Source organism: Diplodia seriata, assembly GCF_021436955.1.
Source record: "Diplodia seriata strain FDS-637 chromosome Unknown scaffold_9, whole genome shotgun sequence".
Taxonomy (NCBI): Eukaryota; Fungi; Ascomycota; class Dothideomycetes; order Botryosphaeriales; family Botryosphaeriaceae; genus Diplodia; species Diplodia seriata.
Window position 1 is genome coordinate 2,228,102 of NW_027117316.1, and position 25,077 is coordinate 2,253,178.

The following is a 25,077-nucleotide window of genomic DNA, read 5'->3' on the forward strand; positions in this document are numbered from 1 at the left end:
TCTCGCCCATGTCCATCATCATCATGTATCGTTCCACGCGCAGTGTCGTATCGCGGGCTCCGCTCACATCACCGTGCAGGGGATGATGCAGCACGAGCAATCGTCGCCGCACCAGCACGTCTGCTTGATGGGCTTGGTGACCGAGGTCGTAGTCGAGGAGCTGGATGTGGTGGAGCCGGGCATTGTTGATTTGTGGTTGGTTGGTGGCGTACAAGCTGTTCGGTGGTGGCTGGGAGATGGACGCGTGTAGGCTGGAGCTCTGTACCGTGGGAACTTAGCAGGCGCGGGAGAGGGTTTGAGGGATTATTGCTGGCGCTTACGGCGTGTTAAGATGTGCGTGCGTCCGGTGGCGAGGAGGTGGATGTTTAGGTCTGGAGCGAGTGGTGGGTGCGGAGGTGAAGGTCAAGTATATGGGAGCGCCGCGCAACCTTGCTGTGGCTGAGACCTGGAGATACGTATGGCGGCTATGACGTATGCGGGGGTGCTAAACAGGGCGCGTGGATTGGCAGGATCAAGGAGTGGACGATTCGCGAAACACCCTTGCCGCAGTTGCGCCAAGTCCCGTCAGGACGCTTAGCGGGTGCATCCGAGTGTGTTTCAAAGTACTAGGACTTTCCAATTTGGGGAAAAGTAGGTCAAAGGTTGAGAATTGTGCCAAACTAGCACACCAAGGAGGCAGAATTACTCCATTAGCAGTTAATACGAGGGTATAGACCTGTCGTCGTTCACGCCTTGAGAAAAGAACCAGAAGAGTCTAAAAAACAATGCGCAATATCCAATGTGCAGCCGTTCATAGGGTAAGTCGTGACTAGAAAACACTCCAAGACTCAGATGTCCCTCCTGCTGCCATGTTAGCAATTAATTAGAGTTTTAAGAATTGAGGATGCTCACCACCTCATTTCCCCTGAATCTGTGTAAGGGGCTTTGACCGCGTTCCTGTCTGCGAACGGGTTGTCCTCGTCCTCGTCCTCGTCCTCTTCCGGCTCGCTCTCGCTCTCCTCCACTCTCTGCTTGCCAAGAGGCATGGGCGCATTTCCAGGCCTCGGCGGCTTGGGCGGCGGGTTTTCTCCAAAGTTCAGGCCCGCCATCTGCTCGGTTGCAGTGGCCGTAGGCGAGGTCGGAGACCCTGGTGACCGCACAGAGCGCGCCTCGGCCTCAGAGTCACTGTCATCTGAAATTGACTTGTCCATAATTTCATACGACATAAGGGCCTTCACGAGTTCGTCGTTGGCGCTCAACAAACTGCCAATCCACTGGTCTGACTCGACGAGCTGGATGTAGCGCAGAATTTGCCGGCGCAGCTGCTTGCAGTTGTCGAACAGCTTGACGACTCCGGGGTTCTCGGAAACGCGCTGCTGCTCGCGGTTGATGAGCTGGAGCGCGTTTAAGAGGTTGGTGCTGGCCACGGATGCTGCGGCTATGGTTTCCATCATCTTTGGTTTCTCCCTTTCGAGGTTGAATGGCTGCGACTTGGACTTCTTGTGCTTCTTGTCCTTGTGGCTAAAGAAGGATGAGGATGTGCTCACGGGCGCTGCAGGAGTAAACGAAACCAACGTCGACGAAGTTGCAGCGCTGGAAGAGCTGTGAGACGGCCGAGAGTCGGTAATGGGTGAAGATGGGATGCTACTAGCGTCGTTTTCGGTCTCCTTGATCACCTTGGATTGGTGCGGTTGAGGCCTTCGCGTTTGGGGTAGCTGCTTGTAGAGACCGGCGATTCTTTCAAGGCCTGGTTTGCCCTTGTATGCAACGGCCCATTGGCGGAAGAGGACGTTGCACTTCGCTCTGACGTCGGAGTCGACCATGTCATCGCGAGCAAGGATACGTAGCCGCTCGAGAAGGGGTTCGTCGGCGAATGCACGCTGGAACCGCGGCCCAGCGTTCTGAATCAACCCATCAAGAATAGTCAGGGCGCGAAGCTGACGGTGCACGCTGCCATATTTGCTGCGGTGGCGTCGTCAGAAATGAGCTAATCGTGGAGGTTTTGAAACATACAGCTTTTTGCGGATCGCACGTGCGGCTTCCGTCGGGCCTGACTCTTGGATGCGGATAACCTCGACCAAGTCGACGATGCCCGCCAGGTCATTCTCGTCATACTGCTCGCTCGTGAGGCGGTCTATCTGGACCGTTACAGCCGAATACGGCTTCTTCTGCAGGTAGTAGAACGTCTTCAGCAAAATGTACGTTGCGGGGGACGACATCGTGGATAGGGAGGTTAAGGAGCAGGGCTGGAAATGAGGTTGAGGACCCAGTGCGGATCATGGCATGACTCGCTATTGATAGTGTTGATGGGGCAGAGAACGAAAGGAAAACTGAACCCCGCGCAACGGCTTTCCAGGAGAGACCGTGCATATAGGATACGCACACGCCATCGCCACGATGAGGGGCTACGGCCAGATGCCGAAGGTTGGAGAGGGAGGTACCCACCGAGCCGCTGAACATATCGAAGGATGGATCGTGCTTTTCTTTCTCGGATCAGGAAACAGGCCAGGCAGGCCACTCAAGCCACAGGACAATGTTTTTCGCTGCCGCCCACTCTAGAAACGTCGTCAGCATATGATGGCACGGCAAGGGAGGAGCGCCCGGCGAGAGTGGGCGAGGCGGTGTTGCGGCAATGTGGCGGTTCGCAGGCGATGCGCAACATCCCAGGCGCGTCACCCTGCAGCGGGAACGTGTTGAAAGGGCGTACCTGGACGGGTGACAGTGTCTTTCTTTGAGCGGCAGGCTGCAGCAGTCGCGTGCGTACAGTCAACCTCGGCGCTGACGACGGTGCTGGGGAGGAATGCCAGCCCGTGCAAGCGGCGGACAGGCGGCGGCCAAGGGCACTGATGGGGGCAGCTGCGAACGCACCGAAAGAGAATTTCAGCTCGGCAGACGATCCGAAGTGAGGTCCCGTGGTGTTGTGTTTCGGGCTGCGAGAACGCTGGTGCCCCACCACGAACCAGTGCCTCCGTCATCGCCGGCGCCGCCAGTCCGCCGCGCCCACCTTCCTTCCCTCTCAATCCCCGCACCTAGTCCCTCCTCTCAACCGTGCACGTCTCACAGATCCAGAGCGCAAAGCATGAGTCCAGCTGACCCGCCTCCATCAAGCAAGGTACCGGCGCTACCAGGCCCCTGCAGCTTCCGCATCGCGCGCGCTTTCCCGCGCTGCAGGCGCTGATCGCACCGCTGCTGATCCCAGGCACGCCCGCATCGACAACGCCATCCTGTGCGTGATCATCCATCGCCTGCAGCTTGAACTGACCTCTGCGGAATAATGCCCCACAGCAGCCCGGGCTTCACTCCAATCAACCACTGCGATAAGCCTTCGGCTTCGGAGCTTGCTGCCGCTACTCAACCTTCACAGCCGAACCGAGAAACTCGCCGGCGAAGGAAGAACCCGCTCATCCAGAAATACCTCTCTTCTGGCAAATCTGCGGGTCCATCCATGTTTGAAAGAGCAGCGATATCTCATGGTGAGGACTTTCAATTGAAGAAGCGCAAGACTATCAAGGACTTGGAGGGAGACAAGAAACAGTATGGGGCACCAGAAAAAAAGGCCCGGTCCATGCCGAACTGCGGCGGGAGACGTGTGGTTTCCGAAGGCATGCGGACCAGCAAGCCGTTCGCGTTTGCGCCTGGGAAGCTTCATCATCCCGCATTCAACCCAAGGTCTGCTGAGGACAAGCTTGTGACATCAAGTGGCATCAGTGACCAGCGCCACAAATTCATCTCCGAGGAACCTCCTTCCACCTCGAATGCACTCTTATCCAAAGTTGACCGCCCTAGTGTCATGGATGACAATATACCCGTAGTAACATCTCTCACGTCAATGGATATCATCTCCGCCCGCTCAACCTCTAGCTCGACTCCTGAGAAACTATCAGCATTGAAACAGACCTCTTGCGACAAGCTTCCACTCTACAGGACTGCTGATGAGTATGGGAGCAGCCAAACCAATCGTGTGTACGACACTGGGGACTCCGAAGCAAAGTACATTGATGATGCTCCAAACCACATATCTCACTCTCCTATACAGTCGCGGCGCACGCCCAATCATCAACGGGTACACACGCTGTCACACAATCCACGGCTTGACACGATCGTTGAAGAAGTTGAGGCAGATGAAGCTGCAGTGACCAGCGATAATGATGGCAAATGGAGTACATTTCCCTCAGCCAACCATCTTGAAACAAGAGAGCATACTTATGATGACTACGATATTTTTGATGATGGACTCTCTGACACTGAGCTTTTGCGTAACGTGGACGAGAACGAAGTCCAACTACCGCAGGAAGATACAAATGATTTGTCTACATCCAAGCTTGCTCCAAGAGAGGAAGATGGACAAGGCTGTTCGCAAGCAGTTGACCGCATGGACATGGAGCAATTCTTTGCAGAAGATTGGGAACTGTCTGAAGACGAAGCAGCAGATGCAAGTATAGACCCCGCAACGATACTGAATCGGGTTTCCAGCAATGTCCAAAAGGTTCAAGCGAGTCCAACCGCTCTTTCCTCGAGCTGCGCAGAGACGCAGAACGTGCAGTCTCCCGATCTTACACCTATCCTTAGGCCACCGTTCCCAGACCGTGTGCAGGAGCGGTCCCCAGTCCTTGGGCTTTCAAGCGCAACCTCTCTTCGTGTGTGTTTTCGCATTGGTGAGGCACTTAATGTGGGTATTCAAGCAGTGCGCGAACGGCAGTCTGTCGTCATCGAGCTCTACGCCAGGGTCCGCTGGTCATTCAGGGAACCTCGTTCGATCAAACAACATTTCATCTTCATGGATCTCTTTCACGACCGTCCGCCTTACATTGACGGGGCATACGATGGCTGGAAAGGCGTTGAGCTCTACGAAAACGACAGTGTCAGATTCCTAGAGCGATCGGACCGCCCTCTGATTTGTCGGTGCATAGGCAGGCTGAAGCGCGACGGCACATCCTGGCGACTGATGATCGCCAACATCTGGGAGGCCTCGATAGACGATGTGGAACATGTCCTCCGAGTCATCCAATCGTAGTGCGAGAGCTCATCCAGACCGTCTCACTACAACGGTCTGTATGGGTCACCTCGTCATTGGGTCCACGCGGTTACACTGGCCAGGTCTTTGCGTACATGGCTGGTGGCCCCTGCTCCGGGCTGCTACACTGATTAGCAATTTAGCCGGGGAATTTGTTGAACGTCATGAGCGGAAAGAATGGCAAATGGCGACCTTGCTTGGCCATATGCTTGATTTTTCGATCCTTTATGCAAATATTTCGACGGAGGGTAGTGGCTGTGCTCAAGACAAGGCCCAAACCATCCGCCTGCTATCTTTGGGCTCGCTTACACGCTACCTAGCAGGGTTGCTAGCGGCTATTGCTGGCATGTGTTTGGGTGGGCTGGTGGGTGGAATCTCAAGGAAAAGGCTCCGGTAGCAGTCGGGTAGATGAAACAGTCACAATGCAGTCAGAGGGGACAGGGAGGCGCTGGTCTGGTTCATTGATGACCCGTTCCAGTCTTGTAGAGCAATGGTACACGTCACGTGGTGGATCTGCGGCAGAGGGCTCCCGGAGGGCTCCCACGACTGCTCCCCCTCTGCCTTTCATATCACCTTGAGATGCCGCTATGCCCTTCAATGCAAGCCGTGCCAGCCTTCACTCGCTCCGGTAGCAACATCCGCCAGAAATGGAAACCGAAGGAATTTCGCCCACATCGAACAGCAGCTCCATGACGCAACCGTCAGTGCAAGCGATGCTCGCCGGCTCCTTCAGCAGCCAGAGCGCAGCCAACGGGCCAGAGAAGCGCGAGCAGGCCGATGGTGAGAAGGGCGGGCTCGGCTCTGCGTTCCAGGACGAAAGAACGCCTTCCGCGTCGCCTTCCAAGAACCGATCGCTCTCGGACTCGCAGGCCCCCAAGCTCTCGCCCTCCCCCAAGATCGTGTCGAAGCGCGCGTCCAAGGACGATGCAACCATCAGCACCCCGCGCACCCCGCGACGCCCGGATTTTATAGCTCGCGGCCTGTCGCTGCAGATGCCGCCGCGCGACCCGAATCTTGGACTCCAGACACCGACCCAGTTCAGCCGCGTTCCTCTGTCGCCTCAGCTCGACGCGCGAGACACCTACGGCACCCCCGCCACCGTCCTGCCCCGGCATTCCCGGGGCCTCGATTTCGCGCGCGCATGTACGAACCTCCACCACTCGACCCTGGCGGAGCAGTCCTCGCCCGACTCCTCGCCGACAATCACCCAGAAGGGCATGATGATCCCGCAGCGGAGGAGTAACATTACGTCGTTCGCTCTTGACTCTCCACACAACGACCACACCCGCTGGCCCGCCATGCACCACGAAAAGAACAGTGTAGTATCCAGCTCGCTAGGTAGCGTCAACATGCTGGGCTCCGACTCTTCGGACAGCAGCTCCGACGAAGACGATCCCATGGATCCCGACGACAACGACGACCCTATGGTCATGACGCCTCATGTGCTCAAGCTCGACAAGAATGCGGGCGGGCCTTTTGGTGCGCCGCCTAATGTGGCAAGCCCTGGCGGAGTGTGGCCTGGTGGCTTTTCTCCGAGTGGTCCGAACTTTCTACAGATACAACGAAACAGGTTGAAGAAGGTGCGAAGCAGGAAGAGCTCGAGCAGCGCAAGCGGGCACAGCTCCATAGCCAGCCCAGGCCCCGGATCGCCGCCCGCAGGCAAGCCGTTCGACGGAACCAACGGTGGGTACTTTGCTCGCGAGGCCGTCATGCGAAAGGCGGGGTCCAGGCGTGAAAGTTTGAGCGTCGTCGCCAACGACTTGACCATCTCCTCCGGCAACGACAGCGGCGACGAGGCCGGCATGCCGGCACCCACCACTCCTGGCGTCGTACGCCGAACTGTCGTCCGGCGCGGAAATCTTCTGGTAAGGGCGGCTGACGTCACAAAAGCTCGCACATGTTCGCTAACGCGCCCGTAGCCTAAATCCAGACAGTTTGGACGCATCCGCGCGGAGCTCCTCGAGGAGAGCGCACCGGTCGACAGCGAAGTCAAGCGCGAAGCCGAGATCATCCGCCAGGTTCGCGAGAGCGATGACCTGTCTACGACCGGTCGCGAGGGTTCCATCACCGCAAACTCGTCACCAAGCCTCCTTCCCACAGTGCCCGGCCTGAACGACCTTGAGGACATACCAGAAGCAGAAGACAACGGTATGGACATGGAGCTTGCAGCGACCGCCGCAGCCAACGGAAAGGGCTTGTTTGGAGCCTTCAACCTGCAGCCGTGGAAGAGCGCCGAGAGGCCGTCTTGGAGCAACCAGGATGGCCGGCACACTCCGCCACCCTTCTTAGCTCGTGGGAGCTCCTCCGCTATCAGTGATGATATCAACATGGATTCCCCGGTCGCGTCTATGGCGCAGTACCGGCACAGAATGTCGACCGCGTCTGACATCAACAAGGATGATTCCTTGTCCCGCGGATCAACGCCGCAGCCGATGGTACCTCCAACTGCCGCTGAGGGCCTGAAGAAGAAACGTCGTAGGGACGACGACTTTGACGTCCACTCCATAAAGCGACGGGCCGTGTCTCCAGGCCTGAGCGTTACTAACAGCCCTGTGCTGTCACAGTCGCCGCAGCAGAGGGAGGGAATGTGGGGTCCGACCAAGACGAGTAGAGAGGGGTCGATCGCAGGCAGCGCTCCAAACGGCGGCCACGCCGCTGGAGAAAGATCCAACAGTGGAGGAAGCACAATGTGCGCCACTCCGAGCTTAGGGCCGAAGCGAGTCGGGTTGCAGGGCATGACGGATACCAACGACGGACTCATGAAGATGAGCATCGAATGATAGCGTGCGCTTCGCTCTAAGCTCTGTACGAGTAGGGCGCAGCAGGAATGAATAGCGGCACGGCGTTTGGGAACGGGCTTTATGATATCCTCACGTTGCTTTTTTAAATTGGGACGGCTTGTTACTTCAATTAATTCTCTCACCGGTCGGTCTACAACTGTGATTTGGTGGTTTTGTGATGCCGTCTTGCTCAGCTGTGGAAGCCTCGCCGGGTAGCGCAAAAGTGAAAGCGGTCCGAGGGGTCCCTGCGGCGGTGCCCGGGGGTTTCAACACCACCTCCGACCCCGCGACGATCTCCCGCAACGACAACAACACAGCTGCATCCCTGAGCTCGCCCAACTTCTCCTACGCCTCTACCCGTTCTACATAGGCTTTCACCATGGCAGCCAGCAGCGCCGCATTGAGCTCCTTCGTCGAGTCTGCTCCGCCAGGAGAGGTGCGTTCAGCGCTCTTGCCCCTCCGTCGCTCCGCCGCTCACCAATCTACAGCTCTCCAACGTTACCGCCGGTGCGACCGCAAGCCCCCAAGCGTCTCGAACCCTGTCCGTATACTCATCTGCATCCATTCCGTAGCGATCAAGTCCATTACGGGCAGCGACGATGTCTCGTCCCTGGGCCCCGCCTACCAGAAGTACAACGAGGAGCAATTCGCGACGACCAAGCTCCCGGGCGGCAGTGAAGCTGTAAGCTTGATCCTTCACCTCACCAGCGCACATTGAATACCCGCATTCGGCGCCAGTCCGCAAGGCCACCCTTCTCCCTCACGGAGGCTAACCCCCCCTCTCCCGGGACAAACACTAGGTCGTCATCAGCCCGTACAACTCGCTCGGCGACGGCCGCTACTACGACGTCGGCGCGGCCTCTTCGTTCGCCTTTGACCACGTCACGCAGAAAGCGTCGGACGTGCAGTCGCATGTGCTCGAGTCGCCGCAGGCCGAGCTGGTACAGTCGCTGCTGAAGGCGCTCGGCGCGCACGCGGCGGAGCACTACCCGGCGGCGGCACTGGGCGTCTACCCGACCGAGGAGGACAGCAAGATCGCCATCGTGCTGGTCAGCAACAAGTACTCGCCCAGCAACTTCTGGAACGGTCGCTGGCGCAGCGCGTACGTCGTCGACCCGTCGAGCGGCGCCGTCTCGGGCAGCATCAAGGTCGACGTGCACTACTACGAGGACGGCAACGTGCGCATGCTGACGGAGAAGCCCATCTCGGCCAGCGCCGGTGCTGGCGGCGGCGCGACCGATATCGTGAAGGCGCTGGCGAGCGCGGAGAGGAAGTACCAGGAGGATCTGAACAGGGCGTTTGCGAGCTTGAGCGAGGGCGCGTTCAAGGGCCTGCGCAGGCAGCTTCCGATCACGAGGCAGAAGATTGAGTGGGAGAAAATCAGCGGATACAAGCTGGGTCAGGACATCGGCGGCGGCAGCTCGAGGAGGTAAGGCAATTTTCCAATTTGCCCAATGGGGTGGCCGTTACACTGGACCAAGAGTTCCTTTCCCTTTCCTTGAGTGAACGGCCGGCTAGGCATACGGACAGATTGGACAGGCAGCTGATGTGGTGTGCAGTTGAGCGGGAGAATCTAGAGCGGCGTAGAGCGTCTCGCAAATAACGGGCCCGGAAAGAAGAACAAATACATTTACTTTTCAGATCATGCTCAATTGTTTACAAATTCTCAGCTGATAGTGTCTGCCGCTGTTTGTATCGGATCGTGTTTTACAACAGAATCCGCTTTTGCAACCTGTGTCCGTAGCTATATGCCGGATATGGGCACTTGAAGCGCCATCAGTATGGCTATAAGCTTTGGAGATATGGTATCGTCAGTGTCGGACTCAGATTACCCGCACAAGGAAGCGCAATGCGTTTTTGAGTGAGAATTGCAATTTCGGGTAACAAGTAGTGCTTGTATCCAGTTTCCATAAGTCTTTCTATACGCAAACTTCCTGTTTTGGTATTCTATCATCTTCTGCTTAAATCTCTAAGCATTGCATATGTAAACGCCACCGACTGCCTCTTTCATTCCGCTGATTTCTTCGCAGTCGGAGTTGGTGCCGCGCTGGTCGTCTCTCACGTTCGCCGGCCGGTGGTCACTTTTTTCACCCTAGGTTCCACCCACCACCCGCACGGCTTCCCTGTAGGGCGATGTGAGTACCAACGGCCAACCCGGTCGGTATATTTACCCGGACTCCGGCCGCGATGCACTCCAGCTGCTATTTCTCCCAGCCCGGCTGCTACAACCTTGCTTCTTCAACTTTTTCCGACACTCTTCTCCAGACCCACCCTCCGTCGAGCTTCCACCCTCCATCGACCTAGTTCTCCCAACCCGGCTGCTACAACCTTGCTTCAACTTTTTCCGACACTCTTCTACAGACCCACCCTCCGTCGAGCTTCCACCCTCCGTCGACCTTCCACCCGAGCAGTCGGCACTTCACCCATCCTATAAAAGATCCACCCATTCAATCAGTCAACTTGACTGTATGTTTCACTCCACTGTCTCGTAAGACACACTCTGACCACCTGATAGATTTCTTGATACCCTCAAAATTCTACGCACCTGCTATATAGCAAACATGTCTAGCTCGACTCAGGACCAGGAAATGAGCGACTCTCTTGAGCTCAGCGCGCCCAGCAACACTCAGCAGACGGGCGACAACTACGCCGTCACTACAGACCCCACCTCTGACTCGAGCTCAGAGGCCCAGGCACTTGACGGACTAGAGGGCCCAAGTGACTCAGACTCTGGCATATCCTCTACTCACGCACTTAAAGAGAGCATGACTGGGGTTATCAGTGAAAGCCCTGAGCCTCAGCAGCCAACATATCCGGCACATGATAACGACAACCCGGACATTTCACTGATTAGCCTTATGCCAACATCTCGTGAGCTGTATTCGCAGCAGTTGGAGTACCTGCCCACTACGGATCCAACGACATGGCACAAGCAGGGCTTCAAGGGCTTGGTCGACCGCCAGTTCCGCCTCTTCCGCGAGGACAACGTCGGCATATTGAGGGATTCAGTCAGAAGTTACCTGAGCATTCCGTTCGCATGGAAGCATCACTCTTCGGCTGCATTCAATGTGCACCTCAATGTCCTACTTGATCCGAAACTTTCCTTCGACCCGCACGGAGGCTTAGTCTTTTCAATGCGAGTTCCTCAACCCCAAGAGGCTCTCCACTTGACTCCAAGTGAGCGGTACGAATGGTGGATCAAGAGGCAAGGCTTCCAGCATGATTCTCTTGTCTGCCTGTGGAACAAGGACAAGGACATGATGTTCGCCGCGGTTGGCCACTACAAGGACCACAACCTCCTGAAGAACGATTACGGATCGGACAAAGTCAGGATCTTCTTTCGGCCGTTCGAGCAGTCTAACAGGTTCATAGACTGGCTCTTGGCCAATGCTGACCAGAGGGTGCAGAGGAATTTCACGCTGTTGGAGTTCCCTGACCTCAAGTCCTGGAGCTTTGTGCCGCCTCTTCGAGCTCTACAGCAGATGAGCAACATGCCGGATACGTCTTTGTCCACCGCCTTGGAGCCGTCTGAGCTAGCGAGGCCAATCTGGATCCGCCCTGCGCATTATGCAATGGGAGATAACTTCAAGTTTCGGCTGGGCAAGGCTGTGGCAGGAGATGGTCAGCATGAGCTGGCCGTATGTGACTTGTTCGACAGCACCGCGACGCCAGCTGGCTCGAGCCTTGATGATGGCCAAACCTCTGCCTACCTTCACGCGTTGAGGCACCGCGTCGCACTAATCCAAGGCCCGCCCGGCACCGGCAAAAGCTACACGGCTGTCGCAATCATCGAGACGCTCCTCCAGAACCTCCACAGCGACGTGACTGGGCCAATCCTCTGCGTCAGCCACACCAACAGAGCTCTTGATGGCCTCCTTGAGAAGCTCCAGGCTGCCGGTGTCAGTAACATGATTCGCGTTGGCAGTCAGTCGAAGTCTGATGCCCTTGAGGACATCAACTTGGATGTCCTTATGAAGTACCAACCCCAACTTCCAGAGGACAAGGAAGCTATCAAGAAAGCTGGAGACAAGTTTTTCGGCAGAGGCCGAGGCATCCGCTCAAGTCTCGCCAAGCTCACTCAGGTGGATGATGACGCGGAGAGGACGCGAATCTGCACCGATATCAAGCTGAAGCTGCAGCATTGGACGCAGGCGCAAGAAGAGTACAGCGCGATCATGGCACGTCATCCTCTCAACGTCTTGAAGAGAGCAAGTGTCATCGGTGTCACAGCAGGCGGAATTGCTGTCAGGCGCGAGCTCTTTGAAAAGCTCGATTGCAAGGTCATCGTCTTTGAAGAGGCCGGCACCATCCCGGAGGCTCTGGCTCTCACGTCGATAACGCCGAGCATGGAACACTGCATCCTCATCGGCGATCACAAGCAGCTCCTACCCAAGGTCAATAGGAAGGAGCTGGAGCGCAGTGCCAATCCACAGTTCGGGTTCGACAAGTCACTCTTGGAGCGTCTTATCGACTTTGGTCTCCCCTTTGAGGTCCTCAACACGCAATACCGCATGCATCCCGAGATCTCTCAGCTCAGCAGATGCACCCTCTATCCGATGCTTGAGGATGCCGCTGCGGTCCACCACATTCCCGCTGTGGCCTCACTGTCTGAGAGGATCTTTTGGTACGACCACCAGCAGCACGAGACGAAATTGGGCAAGGCGCTCAAGGTCAACACACTCGAGGCTGAGATGATCACTGGCCTAGTCAGGCATCTGGTGTCACAAGACGATGTGCAAGGAGGCAACATCTTGGTCCTAACGCCATACGTTGCCCAAGCCAAAGCTCTCCAGAAGAAGATCCAAGAATTCCACCCTGTCGAGGTTGTCTTCGGGAAGGATGGCAGAGACCAGGAGCAACCCGTCGATGTCGGCTTGGAGCGCGTCCGGATTGCAACAGTGGACAGCATTCAAGGGGACGAATCCGAGATTGTCCTACTGTCCATGGTTCGGAGCAACGACTGGGAGAGCACCGGCTTCATCAAGTCCGAGAACCGTGCCATCGTTGCACTTAGTCGAGCGAAGCGTGCCATGTACATCTTCGGCAACATGACGATGCTGCAGAAGGTGCCGTTCTGGAGCCAGGTTCTCTCCGCTCTTGACGAGGCCAACAAAATTGGTACCGCTCTGGAAGTTGACTGTCCTCGACACCCTGGGCACACGATCCAGATCAAGGAACCGGCAGACTTCGGCAAATACTCTCCCAACGGAGGATGCGAGGTTCCCTGCGGCAAGCCTCTGGCCTGCAACCATCGTTGTCCCGAGTTGTGCCACGGTGATCTGCTGCATGGCAGGACAGTCTGCCTCGAGCCATGCAGGGAGTTACTGGATTGCGGGCACACCTGCGCTAATGTATGCGGAGTCAGCTGTACGGAGCGTTGCGAAGTGACAATCGACAATCCGAGCGTGGTCCTTCCGTGCGGACACAAAGCACCATCCGGAATCCCATGCTACAAGTACCAGGATCCGGTCTTGCTCCAGGACGTGTGCTCGGAAAGCGTCGAGGTCCACCTTGACTGCGGACACAAGATCCAACGTCCTTGCCCGGAAGACGAGGTGCCCGCCTGTGCGAGCGATTGCGGAAAGCCCCTGCCATGCGGTCACAACTGCGTCGTGCAGTGCCACGTGGGCCACGACTGTCCGCCCTGCCAATCGCCCTGCGCGATCCGGTGCCAGCACCAGACATGCCGCGAGATATGCAGCGAGATCTGCACCCCATGTCTGCACCCAGACTGCGCCGCCTCACTGCACGCCGGGACGCGGCAGTTCGTCATGAACACGCGCACCAAGTACGCCCGGCTCGCCAACGACGCCCTCCAAGAGATCCGCGCGCTCCAAGCAACCGCCCTCGCCGCTTCAGGCGACCTCAGCAAGCGCCTGTCCAAGAAACCAACGACCATCACCAGCGACGCCGGCGGCAAACGCACGCACATCACCGCCATCAACCGCCTCGCCGGCGGCGCCCGCTACAAGCCCACCCTCCACCTCCTCTCCTCCCTCAGCACGACCTTCCAACGCGCCGCAGCCGCCGAAGCCGCCCTACAACACGCATGGGACTCGCACCCGCACCACCCTCGTCCACAGCTCCAAGAACGCATCCTCCTCCTCCTCCTCTCCGCCAGGCTCGAAGTCGCCGCCGTCGCCGACTTCCTCGCGCTCCGCGCCCGCAGTACCGCCGCCGCGGCACAGCCACTCACCCTCGACTTCGCCGCGTGCCGCGCCCGCTGCGACAAGGTTGCCGAGGCCGCACGCGTGCGCGGGCTGCCGGGCGTCGCGGCAGAGGCGGATGTCGTGTGGGCGCAGTGGGGCGTCCTCGAGCGCCGCGCGCCCGTTGGCCATCCGGAGGCGTTGAGGGGGGAGGCGGTGGGGCGGTTGGGGGGTGCGGAGGGGGCGTTGGCGGCGTTGGCGGAGGAGGGGCGCCCGGAGGTGTTTGAGCGGAGGTGGTGCGAGGGGATAAGGGTGGAGGTGGGGAGTGCGCGGCGCGCGCTGGCGGGGGAGGAGGGCAGGTGGGGCGTCGATGTCGGGGTGGGGGCGGAGGGGTTCGCGGCTAGGGTCGAGGCCGTCGTGAGGGAGGTGAGAGGGGCGGTGGTGTGGAGGGTTTGCGGCTTGGGGCACTACTTCCCCGTCGGTGTGGCGGAGGGCGGTGGTGTTTGTTCTGGATGCGGGGGCCCGGCTTGGGCGCAGGAGATTGCTGAGGGCGAGGAGGATGTGGAGATGGAGGGGCCTCTCGAGTCTACTGGTAAGTCCATTCCCTTCGGTCCTCTTTTGGGAGCAACTGAATTACTACACAGGTTGAAATTTTCACTGGACCATGTTCTGCGCGCTCTTCTGGTACCCACGAGGCCCAGTATAGCGTTTCTGCGTCCCTGCATGGCCTGGGAGATTGAAGACACGATGAAAATCTGCGTTCGGGCGATCAATACAAGTCTTCATGCACGTCAACTTGCTTGTTCGTCTCACAAATCGAGCACTACGATGGGCTGCTACGGAACGACACACAGTGATTTAAGGTTGGCATTGGTCGAGTCTACACAATGGAGGCGGCTCTTCAAGGATGATGGGGAAAGTGCTTGCTGTGGTAGTGCACGAAGGTTCTAAAAATTCTTCATTTGCAAAGGAAAGCGTCTGATACTCAAGAAAATATCAGGAAAAGGTCCTACAGTCAGAAAGATACACGATTCTAAACCAACTGAGAAAATAAAAGTGTCCCACAATGTCAGCCGCGAGGTCCATATTCACCAGAGAAAAATGTATTCGCCAGTTGTCGGTTGCCATTGAAGAGTTACATGAGGTCCAACAACCGTCGATGTACACTCGCCACCAATCTTGGAAAAAAGACGAAGCGACACGGTACCATCTGGGCCGCAGATGCAAAAGTATAGAAGTAGTTGCAGCACTGATCTGGAGAAGAATACATAAGGATCATATCAGTGATCGGTAGGCTTTCTCATATTCAGGCAGACGATACCAATGAACATGATTAAATTAAATTTTAACTCGTACTTTTTTCCGCGAGTGTGTCGGCCAGCAAGGCAGGGCGGTCCGCTATTCCAGCAGTAGTCTACCACAAAAGTCAGCCTGTGTCTATTCAACAGGGCTTGGGAAGGTCCTTACGCCTCCATCAACGGGCATAATCAAGCCGGTTATCCACTTTGCCTCCTTGCTGGCCAGGAACAAGACGGCTGCGTATCGGGGCGCGTCAGCAACGTTGCTTTCAGCTCCTCTCTCCACGCCTTACCGTATCCCACATCCCAAGCAGTGCCCTCCTTCTTCATCAAGTTCTGGTTGATCCGCGCCTGCCGCATCTCGTCCGACATACCGCGCCCTCGCACCATGGGCGTATACACCATACCCGGCGCGACGCAGTTGACACGGATGTTCTCCTGTCCGTGCTGCGCGGCCATGGCGCGCGTCATCTGGATGATGGCGCCCTTTGTCGTCGGGTAGAGGAGGCTGGGATTGCCACCGAGCACTGAACACGGGAGTCAAAAACAGAGCAGTTCTCCCTCGGCTATCTAGATACTCACAGCCGCTGACGGACGACATGTTGACGATGGAGCCGCGCCCCGCTTTCCGCATCTCGGGGATGGCGTGCCGGCTCATCATCACCATGCTCGTGACATTGATGCGGAAGTCGCGGTCCCACGCGTCCATGTCGATGTTGGTTGCATCGCCCATGGCACCGCCGACGCCCACTAGTCATTGGTAAGTGGTTGTACCCACCTCTGGATATCGTGAAACTCACCGATGTTAACCAAAATGTGCACCGCTCCCCACAGCTCGACCGTCCGGGCCACGGCGCTCTTGCAAGACTCTTCGTTGGTGACGTCGGTCTGGATTATCTCCGAGACGCCGCCTTCTTCGTCGATCATACGCTTGGTTTCTTGGGCCCAGTCGGTGTTGAGGTCGAGTAGCGCGACTTTGGCGCCGTGCCGTGCGAGGAGGATGGCGGATGCGCGGCCGTTGCCGATCTCGCCTGCCATCATCAGCATCACTGAGCTGTAGAACGAAAGAATGACACGTACCGTCCATGCGCGAGCCGGCACCGGTCACGATGGCCACGTCGCCGGTGAAGTCGAATGCCCTGGGAGGTGTCATGGTGGTGCTGAGCATAGGCTACTTTCGTGAAAAGCTTCATCAAGCGTTCCTGTGTTGTATTTATATTGATTAACGGCTGTACCATGACGCAATCTCGTGGCTCCCCCGCTCGACATTACCCCACGCTTTCATGCCGGGATGAGCTTTACAATCCACCAACCGATGGGCTTTTTCCCTAGAAAGCGAACATTCGGTATCCATATTCCTCGCAGTCTACAACACGTATCGGAAGTTCATATTCTCAAACTCCGTCCGATCCAGCATACCCGCCTCGTCACTCTCCCCCTTATTCGCCGGGCCGTACGTTCTGTCACGGCGGCGATTCTCCACAAACATGTATACTGCAGGGTAGCATCTCATCTTAGCAAGAACGGGACATGAAGGGGGCTCCAAACGTACCAAGCAGCAGAACATGGCAACCCAATTTAATGCAATAGCCGACCAACAGGCCGATGCTCGCCCCTTCGTAGTACGGCGCCTGCGACTCCTTGACCACGAACGGCCCGGCGAAATTGCCCCAGCAGTATGCCGTGCTACAAAGTGCAAGTCAGATTGTGCATGGGATCTCACAAGCACCGCACTCACAAGACAAGTGCGCTGGCCAGGGAGCGATGCGTGTATCCCGCCATATTCGACGAGATGGTTGTCAAGGAGACGGTGAAGCCGACGGACTGCGCGTTGACGAGCCAGAAGCACACGAGTCTGCCCCAGGTGTTTGAGCGAGGGAGATAGGCAAGAAGCGCTGCGGATATGGTGCAGAGTATGTTGGCCGCCGTGGCCGTGAGCAACCGCGCTGTTGGCCGGTTAGCGGCCTGCGCATCCGATACAGGTGCCACTTACAGTTCCGAACGTTGAGGGTTATGGCGCCGCCGATGAGAAGAGCGACGATCTGCGTGGCATCGCCGACCGACTTGAGCTCTGTGGTCATCGTTGTGCCAAAGCCCATGTCGCGGATGATTATTGTCGAGAATGAGTTTACCACTCCGTTTGGAATGGCTCTGCATAGGGTTCCGTTAGCATGCATCAGTGTTCAGAAGAAATTAGTGTCACTTACGCAGAAAATACAGAGATGAAGAGCAAGATCGCTTTGGGATCCCGAAATGCTACCAGAATCTGCTTTCTATCAAATGCTTTGTTCTTGATACCGGTTTCATTCCCTGAAACGCGCTTGACAGCAATAAGGCGCTCACGGCGCTTGAGGAACCACGCGTTGGATGGCGAATCGGGGAGCATAAACCAGACAACGATAGCCCAAATGCAGGTTATGCCGCCAAGCTAATACTGTAAGTGAGCTAAATCCAGCTCGCATGGGCATCGGATGTACGTACGATGTAGAAAATCAGTTCCCACCGCTCGGGTGTCGTGTCCGTTGATAGCTTCGAAATACCCATGGAGATATACGAACCGGCCTGAGAGACAGCCCCTCAGTACTTGTGGGCTTCTTTCATAGGGAACGGGACATACTATACCGCCCCAGCCCAGAGCTGAACTAGAACAGAAGCCGTTAAAGGCTGCTTGAAGAAAGACACAGGTTCAAACACTTACTACCATATACACTGGCGGAGTGGAATCTCCCTCCTCGTGTACCAGAAACCGGTCATGAGGGTCAAACCACTGAATTAAATAACAATAAGCAGTCCGTTGAATAGACAGTCGACGCTTTACAGCACAAAATGGTACTTACGGTGTGACAGCGGCCTCGAAAACACCCATGATGACTACGCGACTTATCAACCATGGCATTCTGGCCCAGGAAGGTGATGAGAAGCATTTGGCATACATCGTACAGCCACTGTGCATGTCAGTCTTTACCGATCCTTAAGCAAGCCAAGTCTGAGACTCACTGGCGCTTGAATAGGATCGACACTGTGTCAGGATGATGACTGTGACCCCCCAACATAGAACACTGGCAGCCATGACTTTCTGGGCTGGCAATCTACCAATAAGCCAACCGCAAGGATACTGTCCGAAGAAGTAGCCAGCGTACACGACTGATTGCATGTCAAGAAATGATCAAACACCGCTACTCTGCAAACCAGCCAAAGGATACATACCAGCAGATAGGTAGTTGAACTGCTGTCCATGAAGTCCTAGAGCTTTCTGATACCCGAAGAGATTGGCATAGTTGAGCGCCGTCTTGTCCATGAATTGCAGAGCTTGGGTGATTAAGAAGGCAGGAAGGATGATGAGATCAATCTTCCATCGCAGAATTCGGGACTGGTACAGGTCAGCCAAACATCTCAATTTTTGTAGGTACTACTATACCTCTCGCTCAGAGACTTCGATATCAAGAGCCTCGAGGTACTCCTTGTAGCCAACTGCATTCTTCTAATGGACGATTGTCACTAACACTCTAGCTATCAGGGAGACCATGGGGGCGCACCACTTGAACATCATCCTTTTTCAAGTACTGCGGCTTCTCCGTGACGGATGATGGTCGTCTCTTGTCTATGTCGACTACATCCTTGGACTCGGGTACGATATGTGCCATCCCGATGACGAGTGTCGGAAACTCGGACACAGTAAGGTTCCAGCCTGTTGGGCCTGTTGAGGAACAAGAAGTAAAGCAAGGAAGGCGAGAGTACACTTATCAAAATAAACAAGATTAGGGAATGAGATGCAAGTAAAGGCTCTCAAGCGGGGGATGCCAGGGCCTGCATGCTTACCACACGTCACCAGGCTGGAATGGTTGGCTCACCCCGCGCTGTCGATCCAGAGCCCCGCTGTGGCCACACAACACTGGCTGGCATTCGTGGAAATGCCGAGGCACAACCCCGCAGAGACAACCCAGCCCAGCAAAGCAGGCCAAAGTCAATGAACATGGGATTGTGTGACATCGGTATCTCGAGGAGTTGAGAACTTGAGTGCGTGAACCTTGCCCCTTCCTTCACTGTTGCATTCACTGCTTTATCATTACCCTCGTACCGCGCATCGATGGCCAGCGACGGATATCTCGCGAAGCCGAGCGGCGAATGTTGCCTTACAGGCACACTGCACAGGGGCGAGGCACACGGCACCTTCGAGAGCGTTGCTGACGTCGAGACGTACGTCTCCAAACCACGGCCGGCTAAAGCCAACGGCCACATCCTGCTATACTTCCCAGACGTGTGGGGTATGTTCCCCAACGGGCTCCTCGTCATGGACGGCTTCGCAGATGCCGGCTATCTCACGTTGGGGCTTGACTATTTCCGCGGTGTATGCAAATGCCATTTCGGGTGACGTCCTGCAAGCACTGCTGAATGCGCACACCAGGATCCCGTGTGGAAGCACCGCAAGAATCGGCACGATCGTTCGGACCCCACATTCGATTATGAGGCTTGGAAAAGCAAGCACATTGCGTTCGCAGATGCCACCGTGCCGAGGTGGGTGGATGCCGTGAAGGCGCAGTACGGCAGCGCCGGCACCAAGTACGCGTGCGTGGGCTATTGTTTCGGTGCGCCGTATGTGTGTGATGAGCTCGCAGGAGACACGGTGACAGCAGGCGCGTTTGCACACCCGGCGTTCCTGAAGGAGAAGCACTTCTTCCAAATCAAGAGTATGTGCTTTTCTCTCTTCTTGCTCTACATGGTCGTTCTGACGAGACTTGCGCAGAACCTCTTTTCTTGTCGTGCTCGGAAATAGACCACACCTTCGACCAAGCGTCAAGGCGGCGTGCATTAGACATCTTGCAAGAAGAAAAGAAAACGTGGCATCTGCAATTGTTTTCCGGGGTTGAACATGGATTTGCTCTGCGGGGTGATCCAGATGATTCTTATCAACGTATGTCGATACCTCAACGCCCATCATTCAGTGACGCTGACAGAAAGCTGTAGGATGGGTAAAAGAACAAAGCCTCAGGGGTATCGTCGAGTGGTTCGATCTGTGGCTTTCTCAGTGACGTCTCTCCAATGGACTTCGCCGTGGTAGACAGTATACAGAGGTCTAATCAGCAGAATCCAAGTAACGGTCATCCTACAGTCTTCACCTCTCCTCAAACGCATTCGAGAAGCTCATCCCACGCTCACTCGCACTCGCCCCATCTTCGACCTGCACCTCCGTCTCGACCATCCGCTGCATCCCACCGCCGCCCTTCTCCAACCCAAGCTTGACAATCCTACCCCTACTATCATCCGTAGCAAAGCTCTCCCTCTTCCTCCCCTCCTCCTCCGCCAACGCCGCGGCCGAACCGCCAATGCCCCCTCCCCCACCCCCTACACCACCACCAACACTCCCCACCACCTCCCTCGCCGCCTTCCCCACCATCTCATGCCGACTCCCCGAACCATCCAACCCACCGCCGCCACTCCCACCACACCCCGACGCGAACCTCCTCACGCCCCGATGCAGCAGGGCCGGATAGATCAAGGGCAGGTTGCCGATGACGACGGCGACGAAGGACTCGCGGACGGCCCAGGTGCCGGCGCGGCTGGCGCCCTTGGCCGGGTCGGAGACGTCGAGAATGAGGGCGCAGCGGATGGCGGCGGCCATCATGACGAAGACGCCGGCGGAGAAGAGGGCGGTGAGGCCGATTTTGTGCTTGAGCGGGATGAGGGCGCGCCAGAGCATCTTGTTGTTGTTATTTTTTTTGCCTGCGAGATGAGGGGGGATGGGCGGGTGGTCTTACGGGAACTGGGATGGAGATGAGCCAGAGGTCGGTGGTGATGTTGAGGAAGAGGACGATGTAGCAGTTGAGCTCGGAGACGGCGGGTTGGCAGTGGTCTGGGGCGGGTGCATGTGGTGTTAGTGGGGGAGATGGGATGGCACGGGAATGGTGAGTGTGGCAACGCACTTCCGGGGTTGGGCTGGATTTGCCAGTTCTTTGGGAAGCTGCGGCAGCCGAGGAGGATGGTGAGGAGGACGGCGATGTAGGACGTGCCGATCAGGAACCAGCCGACTTTGACGCGGGTTTCCAGATGGGAGATTTGGTATCTTTCAGCGATGGTCAGTGGGAATCCGACGAGGGCAGGCGTGGCGTCGACATACGTCACTCGAGAGTAGCATGCGTTCATGCATATCTTCAAAAGCCACAAGACAAACGTGTAGAGACACCAGCCGATAACTTGCGCCTTGGATCCACCTCGCCGAAGTGAAGCTTCGTGCGACGAAGGATCGAGGGCCGCTCTTTCATCATCGGTCATGCCGTTGTTCGCCAGGCCCATGTATCGGGCTCCGACGAGGTAGGCCGTTGCTGTCTCAAGAGAGTAGACGACCTGGAAGGGATCACTGAATCAGTTTCGGCCGGAATCGACCGGAGTCAAGGAAAACTTCGTACCGCGACAAAGCACATCAGGTAGTCGTCAAAGTCGAGCTGCCTGACTCCGACCATGCGTATCCTTGCTGCCAATCTGCAGCAGATGACCACGATCCCTAAGGAGAGGAGCGTGAATGCCTCATTTCCGAAGGAATCCGACATGATGAGGGCACGCACACGACCCGCCCAACCCCAAGAAGCTGAACGGCGACCAATGTGCTAAGAGAGCGGCATGCAATGTACGAGAAGTCAAAGGTCAAGGGAAGTTGAGGAAGACCAGAAAGTTACGCAGGACTCAGGGTCCTTATCACAGCAAGACGGCCACACGGCAGTCGGCTGGCACATGGAAAGCCTCTAACGCGCAAAATAACCATGCTCGATACAGCATGTAGCGAGCGGGATGCGTAGAAGCCGCCACAGACTAACGATATCCATAGCCTTTGCCGAAGAAAAGCCTCCCAGATCCACAGCCGCGGGTAGAGATCTTTGGCACACACCTCTATTGGATCACCGGAGCGACATCCGGTTTGGCGAAGAGATGGCGGGCGGGGAAGCCGCTTCCGCCGGCATCTCAGCCGCTTATCGGGGCGCCATCGGGCTCGATATCTGGACAGACTAAAGAAAGTAATGGTTCAGCTTTGGCCCCCGGAACCCTAGGCCCGACGATGGCTCACTCTCGGGCCAGCATTGAAGCGCTGGGACAAGGCCCAGCTATCTCGCCCCTGAGAAAAGATTGCCACGCGTCAAGCCTGGTGGGCGAATGGTGGCTAACTGGCGTTTGGCGGGCACTACTGAGCTATGCTGATATAACTACCGAGCCATCCGGATGATAAGTTTCGGGTATCAATGTCGGAGAACGGGGGATAATGTGTTTTCCCAGAGTCTCGAAAGCAGCCGTACAAATCAGGGTGAACGCAACGCGTTAGCCGGAACAGTCGGAGCCATGTTCAAATTTCGTTACCCATGTATCTTTTGATCAATGCTTCAGCTGGTGGAAAATGTTTAGGTTTGATTGCTTCAGATTGGAGCTGGTTGAAATAATCCTCGGCGCGCGGACATGTTGGCCTCACTGATCCGAAACAAGAAATACTGGGCTCAAATTTGGCACGGAGAGTACAGGCCATACGATTCAAATACACATGTTCCTCCTCCACCGTGATTGCACGATAATGCGGAGTGATATTAAGTACTATTTGGGGTCGACTTCAACCGTAGCATCGTTTCGTCGACGCTTTCGAAGATCAATGGTGAATTCGGATGTAACCATTCTACTTCCTACAAGCAAGTAAGCTCATATCAACACATTTCACTGCTGGGTCGTTAACGTACCAGGTTCAAGCCTTTGAACGGAATCTGCCAACCTTCCGGCTTTCCGTAGAGCCTTTCGCTCTGCATGCTCCGTTTTTTCAGAAGCAGCAAATGCCTCCAACAACCTTTTCAACCGAAAGACCACTTTGTTCCCTGCTGTGAGCGTTATCGTACCCTTGAAATCGAGTTCTTTCAGGAGTACAATGAAATCTTCGAAATCGGGTTTCCACGGGTGAAGCATGTTGAGGTGGAGAGTCATGTTGGTAACATTACCCCGTAAAAGGTTGACAGGGGTATGAAGCCATTTTCCTCGAAACCCGTATATATCGAACATGTGGTAAACAAAGCGCATGCGCCCCCAAAAAAAGGGTAGGAATTCCCTGCGGATGGCACGCGATACTGCGTTGAGAGGGCAGTAAAACTTTTGACCCCTTGCTATTGGATCTCTTGTATGGCTTCTCACACTCCGGGTGATCTGAATTCCATCGGGAGCCCACGTGTCTCTCACCCGAACAACGTACTCGGTTGAGAACCTCTTCTTAGTAAATGTGCTGTCAACAACATACTCATAAACAAGGTTGCGCAGCTCTCCTGGAAGGTCCATGAATCGGAATGGAGTTTTGCTAAATGTGCGGGTGTTGTGTCGCCTGGCAATGCTCGTGTGACTGGTATTTTTATTCTGATCCATGGAAGACGCCATCGAAGCGCATGAGCCGGTCTCCCGAGCTTTGGTCGAAGCTCTGAGGTTGTATGCATCCCTCAATGGTTGAGACATCGTCGCGGTTGCCTCTGTTGTCTGCGCGGTGCGAATTTGATGGAGTTGGGCCAGTAGATCTAGTCGCGGGGTTAGGCTGCTTTTAAGTGGGTAAGAGTGGATAAATGGCGAATTCTTTTAGAAGTTTGTTAGGTTTTATTGTATTCATGTTTGTATGTTCATTTTGATTGCCAGTGTAGACAAAGGGCGGAGGCGGTTGCTGAGCACGGAAGACTAACATGTATCAAACGCGAATGGAATACCTGTTCGATACGGGCGGCATGAAACTTCGCTTTTCTCTATTTCAAGAGATACTCGGGAGACTGAAGATCCACCCAGCCCAGGTTCGGTTCAGACTGCTTCCAGCCCAGGCGATCTTTCACCACCTGTGGGTAAGTCTTGACATCTTCAATGGGGTATGACAAAAACGAGATTTCCTGACACGGTCAGCAGGTCTGGCCTAATCAGTTTGCGAAGTGCTGGACAAACCTCCTGCCTATACACTCCCGAGCAGCAGAACATGATGTGCATGGTCCTGCTCCCATCTTTTTGACTGTACTGGCCGCCGCCGTGGTATAGGCTGCCAAGCATGATGAAGGCCTCGCCGACATTCAGGCAAGCATCCACAACGCCCTTGGTACCGTCGGGACCGAAGTCAGGCTGCTCGTCTCCCCAGAGGTGGCTTCCAGGAACAACCCTCGTTGCACCATTCTCACGGTACGTGTCACACCCAGGCACAAAGAGACCGAGAAGCATGTCACGGTTCCGATGGTAGGCATCGACAGGAGCGTGGCGGGCATGGTGATTCTTGTCGTCACGGTGCAGACGCTGGGCCGGTGTACCTGGCTGAATATCCATTGTGATGGCGATGGAGAGAAGCGGCTTGGACACGTTGACTGACGGCTCGTTCCCATACCAGCATTGCGTTTCCAGGGTGAGAAAGTGTTCCACTAGGTCCTATTCAAGAGACAAAGTTGGCCATGGCACAGGATGGGCCTGGCAGTAAATCCAAGGCCGGGGGAGATATTATGAGAAGTAGTAGATTACCTGATACAAAGGGTCGGCAAAGTATTTCTCTCGCACCGTCGTGCTTCTGCCGATCAGGCGGGTGCAGGTTTTGGTCCTTCCCTCCAGTGCTTGATAGGCTGTTGGCAAAGCTTGACGAGAGGTCTCGTGACGGCGGCAGACTCACCTCCAACCTTGGTTCCTTTGTCCTCTGCATCAAGATAGGGCTGGACCTCCCGCTTTGCCTGGACCAAGGTATGCAGGTCGGTGAAGCTCTGGACAACTACACAGCCATCCCTCTCCAGAGCTGCAATGAAGTCGGCGCGCGGAGCCGAGTAGGGAATACGGCGGATGGAGGGGGCGGGAGGTTGCATGACGGGCTGTGCAGCGGGACCAAACAGGGAACGGCA

The 25,077-nt window shown here is 56.1% G+C and overlaps 8 protein-coding genes across 8 annotated transcripts; 4 read left to right on the top strand and 4 right to left on the bottom strand.

The window, feature by feature from the left end:
- Window positions 1-887: 887 nt before the first annotated feature.
- Window positions 888-2,198, bottom strand: SLS55_009078 (uncharacterized protein; the record flags this gene model as incomplete). Its single annotated transcript, XM_066780482.1, has 2 exons — window positions 888-1,941; window positions 1,993-2,198. The coding sequence occupies 2 exons, from the start codon at window positions 2,196-2,198 to the stop codon at window positions 888-890; spliced, it is 1,260 nt and encodes a 419-aa protein (XP_066629711.1).
- Window positions 2,199-5,640: 3,442 nt separating this feature from the next.
- Window positions 5,641-7,773, top strand: SLS55_009079 (uncharacterized protein; the record flags this gene model as incomplete). Its single annotated transcript, XM_066780483.1, has 2 exons — window positions 5,641-6,822; window positions 6,913-7,773. The coding sequence occupies 2 exons, from the start codon at window positions 5,641-5,643 to the stop codon at window positions 7,771-7,773; spliced, it is 2,043 nt and encodes a 680-aa protein (XP_066629712.1).
- Window positions 7,774-8,152: 379 nt separating this feature from the next.
- On the top strand, window positions 8,153-9,206 carry CAP1 (F-actin-capping protein subunit alpha; the record flags this gene model as incomplete). The annotated part of the gene is made up of 4 exons (XM_066780484.1): window positions 8,153-8,209; window positions 8,262-8,280; window positions 8,346-8,455; window positions 8,574-9,206. 4 exons carry the CDS (start codon window positions 8,153-8,155, stop codon window positions 9,204-9,206), a joined length of 819 nt encoding a protein of 272 aa, XP_066629713.1.
- Window positions 9,207-10,334: 1,128 nt separating this feature from the next.
- SLS55_009081 (uncharacterized protein) lies at window positions 10,335-14,568 on the top strand (the record flags this gene model as incomplete). The annotated part of the gene is made up of 2 exons (XM_066780485.1): window positions 10,335-14,511; window positions 14,564-14,568. 2 exons carry the CDS (start codon window positions 10,335-10,337, stop codon window positions 14,566-14,568), a joined length of 4,182 nt encoding a protein of 1,393 aa, XP_066629714.1.
- A 788-nt stretch (window positions 14,569-15,356) lies between these two features.
- On the bottom strand, window positions 15,357-16,370 carry SLS55_009082 (uncharacterized protein; the record flags this gene model as incomplete). The annotated part of the gene is made up of 5 exons (XM_066780486.1): window positions 15,357-15,454; window positions 15,511-15,744; window positions 15,800-15,967; window positions 16,018-16,248; window positions 16,298-16,370. 5 exons carry the CDS (start codon window positions 16,368-16,370, stop codon window positions 15,357-15,359), a joined length of 804 nt encoding a protein of 267 aa, XP_066629715.1.
- Window positions 16,371-16,583: 213 nt separating this feature from the next.
- SLS55_009083 (uncharacterized protein) lies at window positions 16,584-17,761 on the bottom strand (the record flags this gene model as incomplete). The annotated part of the gene is made up of 6 exons (XM_066780487.1): window positions 16,584-16,711; window positions 16,770-16,903; window positions 16,956-17,163; window positions 17,211-17,368; window positions 17,425-17,645; window positions 17,699-17,761. 6 exons carry the CDS (start codon window positions 17,759-17,761, stop codon window positions 16,584-16,586), a joined length of 912 nt encoding a protein of 303 aa, XP_066629716.1.
- Window positions 17,762-19,304: 1,543 nt separating this feature from the next.
- Window positions 19,305-19,991, top strand: SLS55_009084 (uncharacterized protein; the record flags this gene model as incomplete). The annotated part of the gene is made up of 2 exons (XM_066780488.1): window positions 19,305-19,565; window positions 19,623-19,991. The coding sequence occupies 2 exons, from the start codon at window positions 19,305-19,307 to the stop codon at window positions 19,989-19,991; spliced, it is 630 nt and encodes a 209-aa protein (XP_066629717.1).
- A 3,970-nt stretch (window positions 19,992-23,961) lies between these two features.
- SLS55_009085 (uncharacterized protein) lies at window positions 23,962-25,041 on the bottom strand (the record flags this gene model as incomplete). The annotated part of the gene is made up of 4 exons (XM_066780489.1): window positions 23,962-24,099; window positions 24,152-24,619; window positions 24,710-24,807; window positions 24,855-25,041. The coding sequence occupies 4 exons, from the start codon at window positions 25,039-25,041 to the stop codon at window positions 23,962-23,964; spliced, it is 891 nt and encodes a 296-aa protein (XP_066629718.1).
- Window positions 25,042-25,077: the final 36 nt, after the last annotated feature.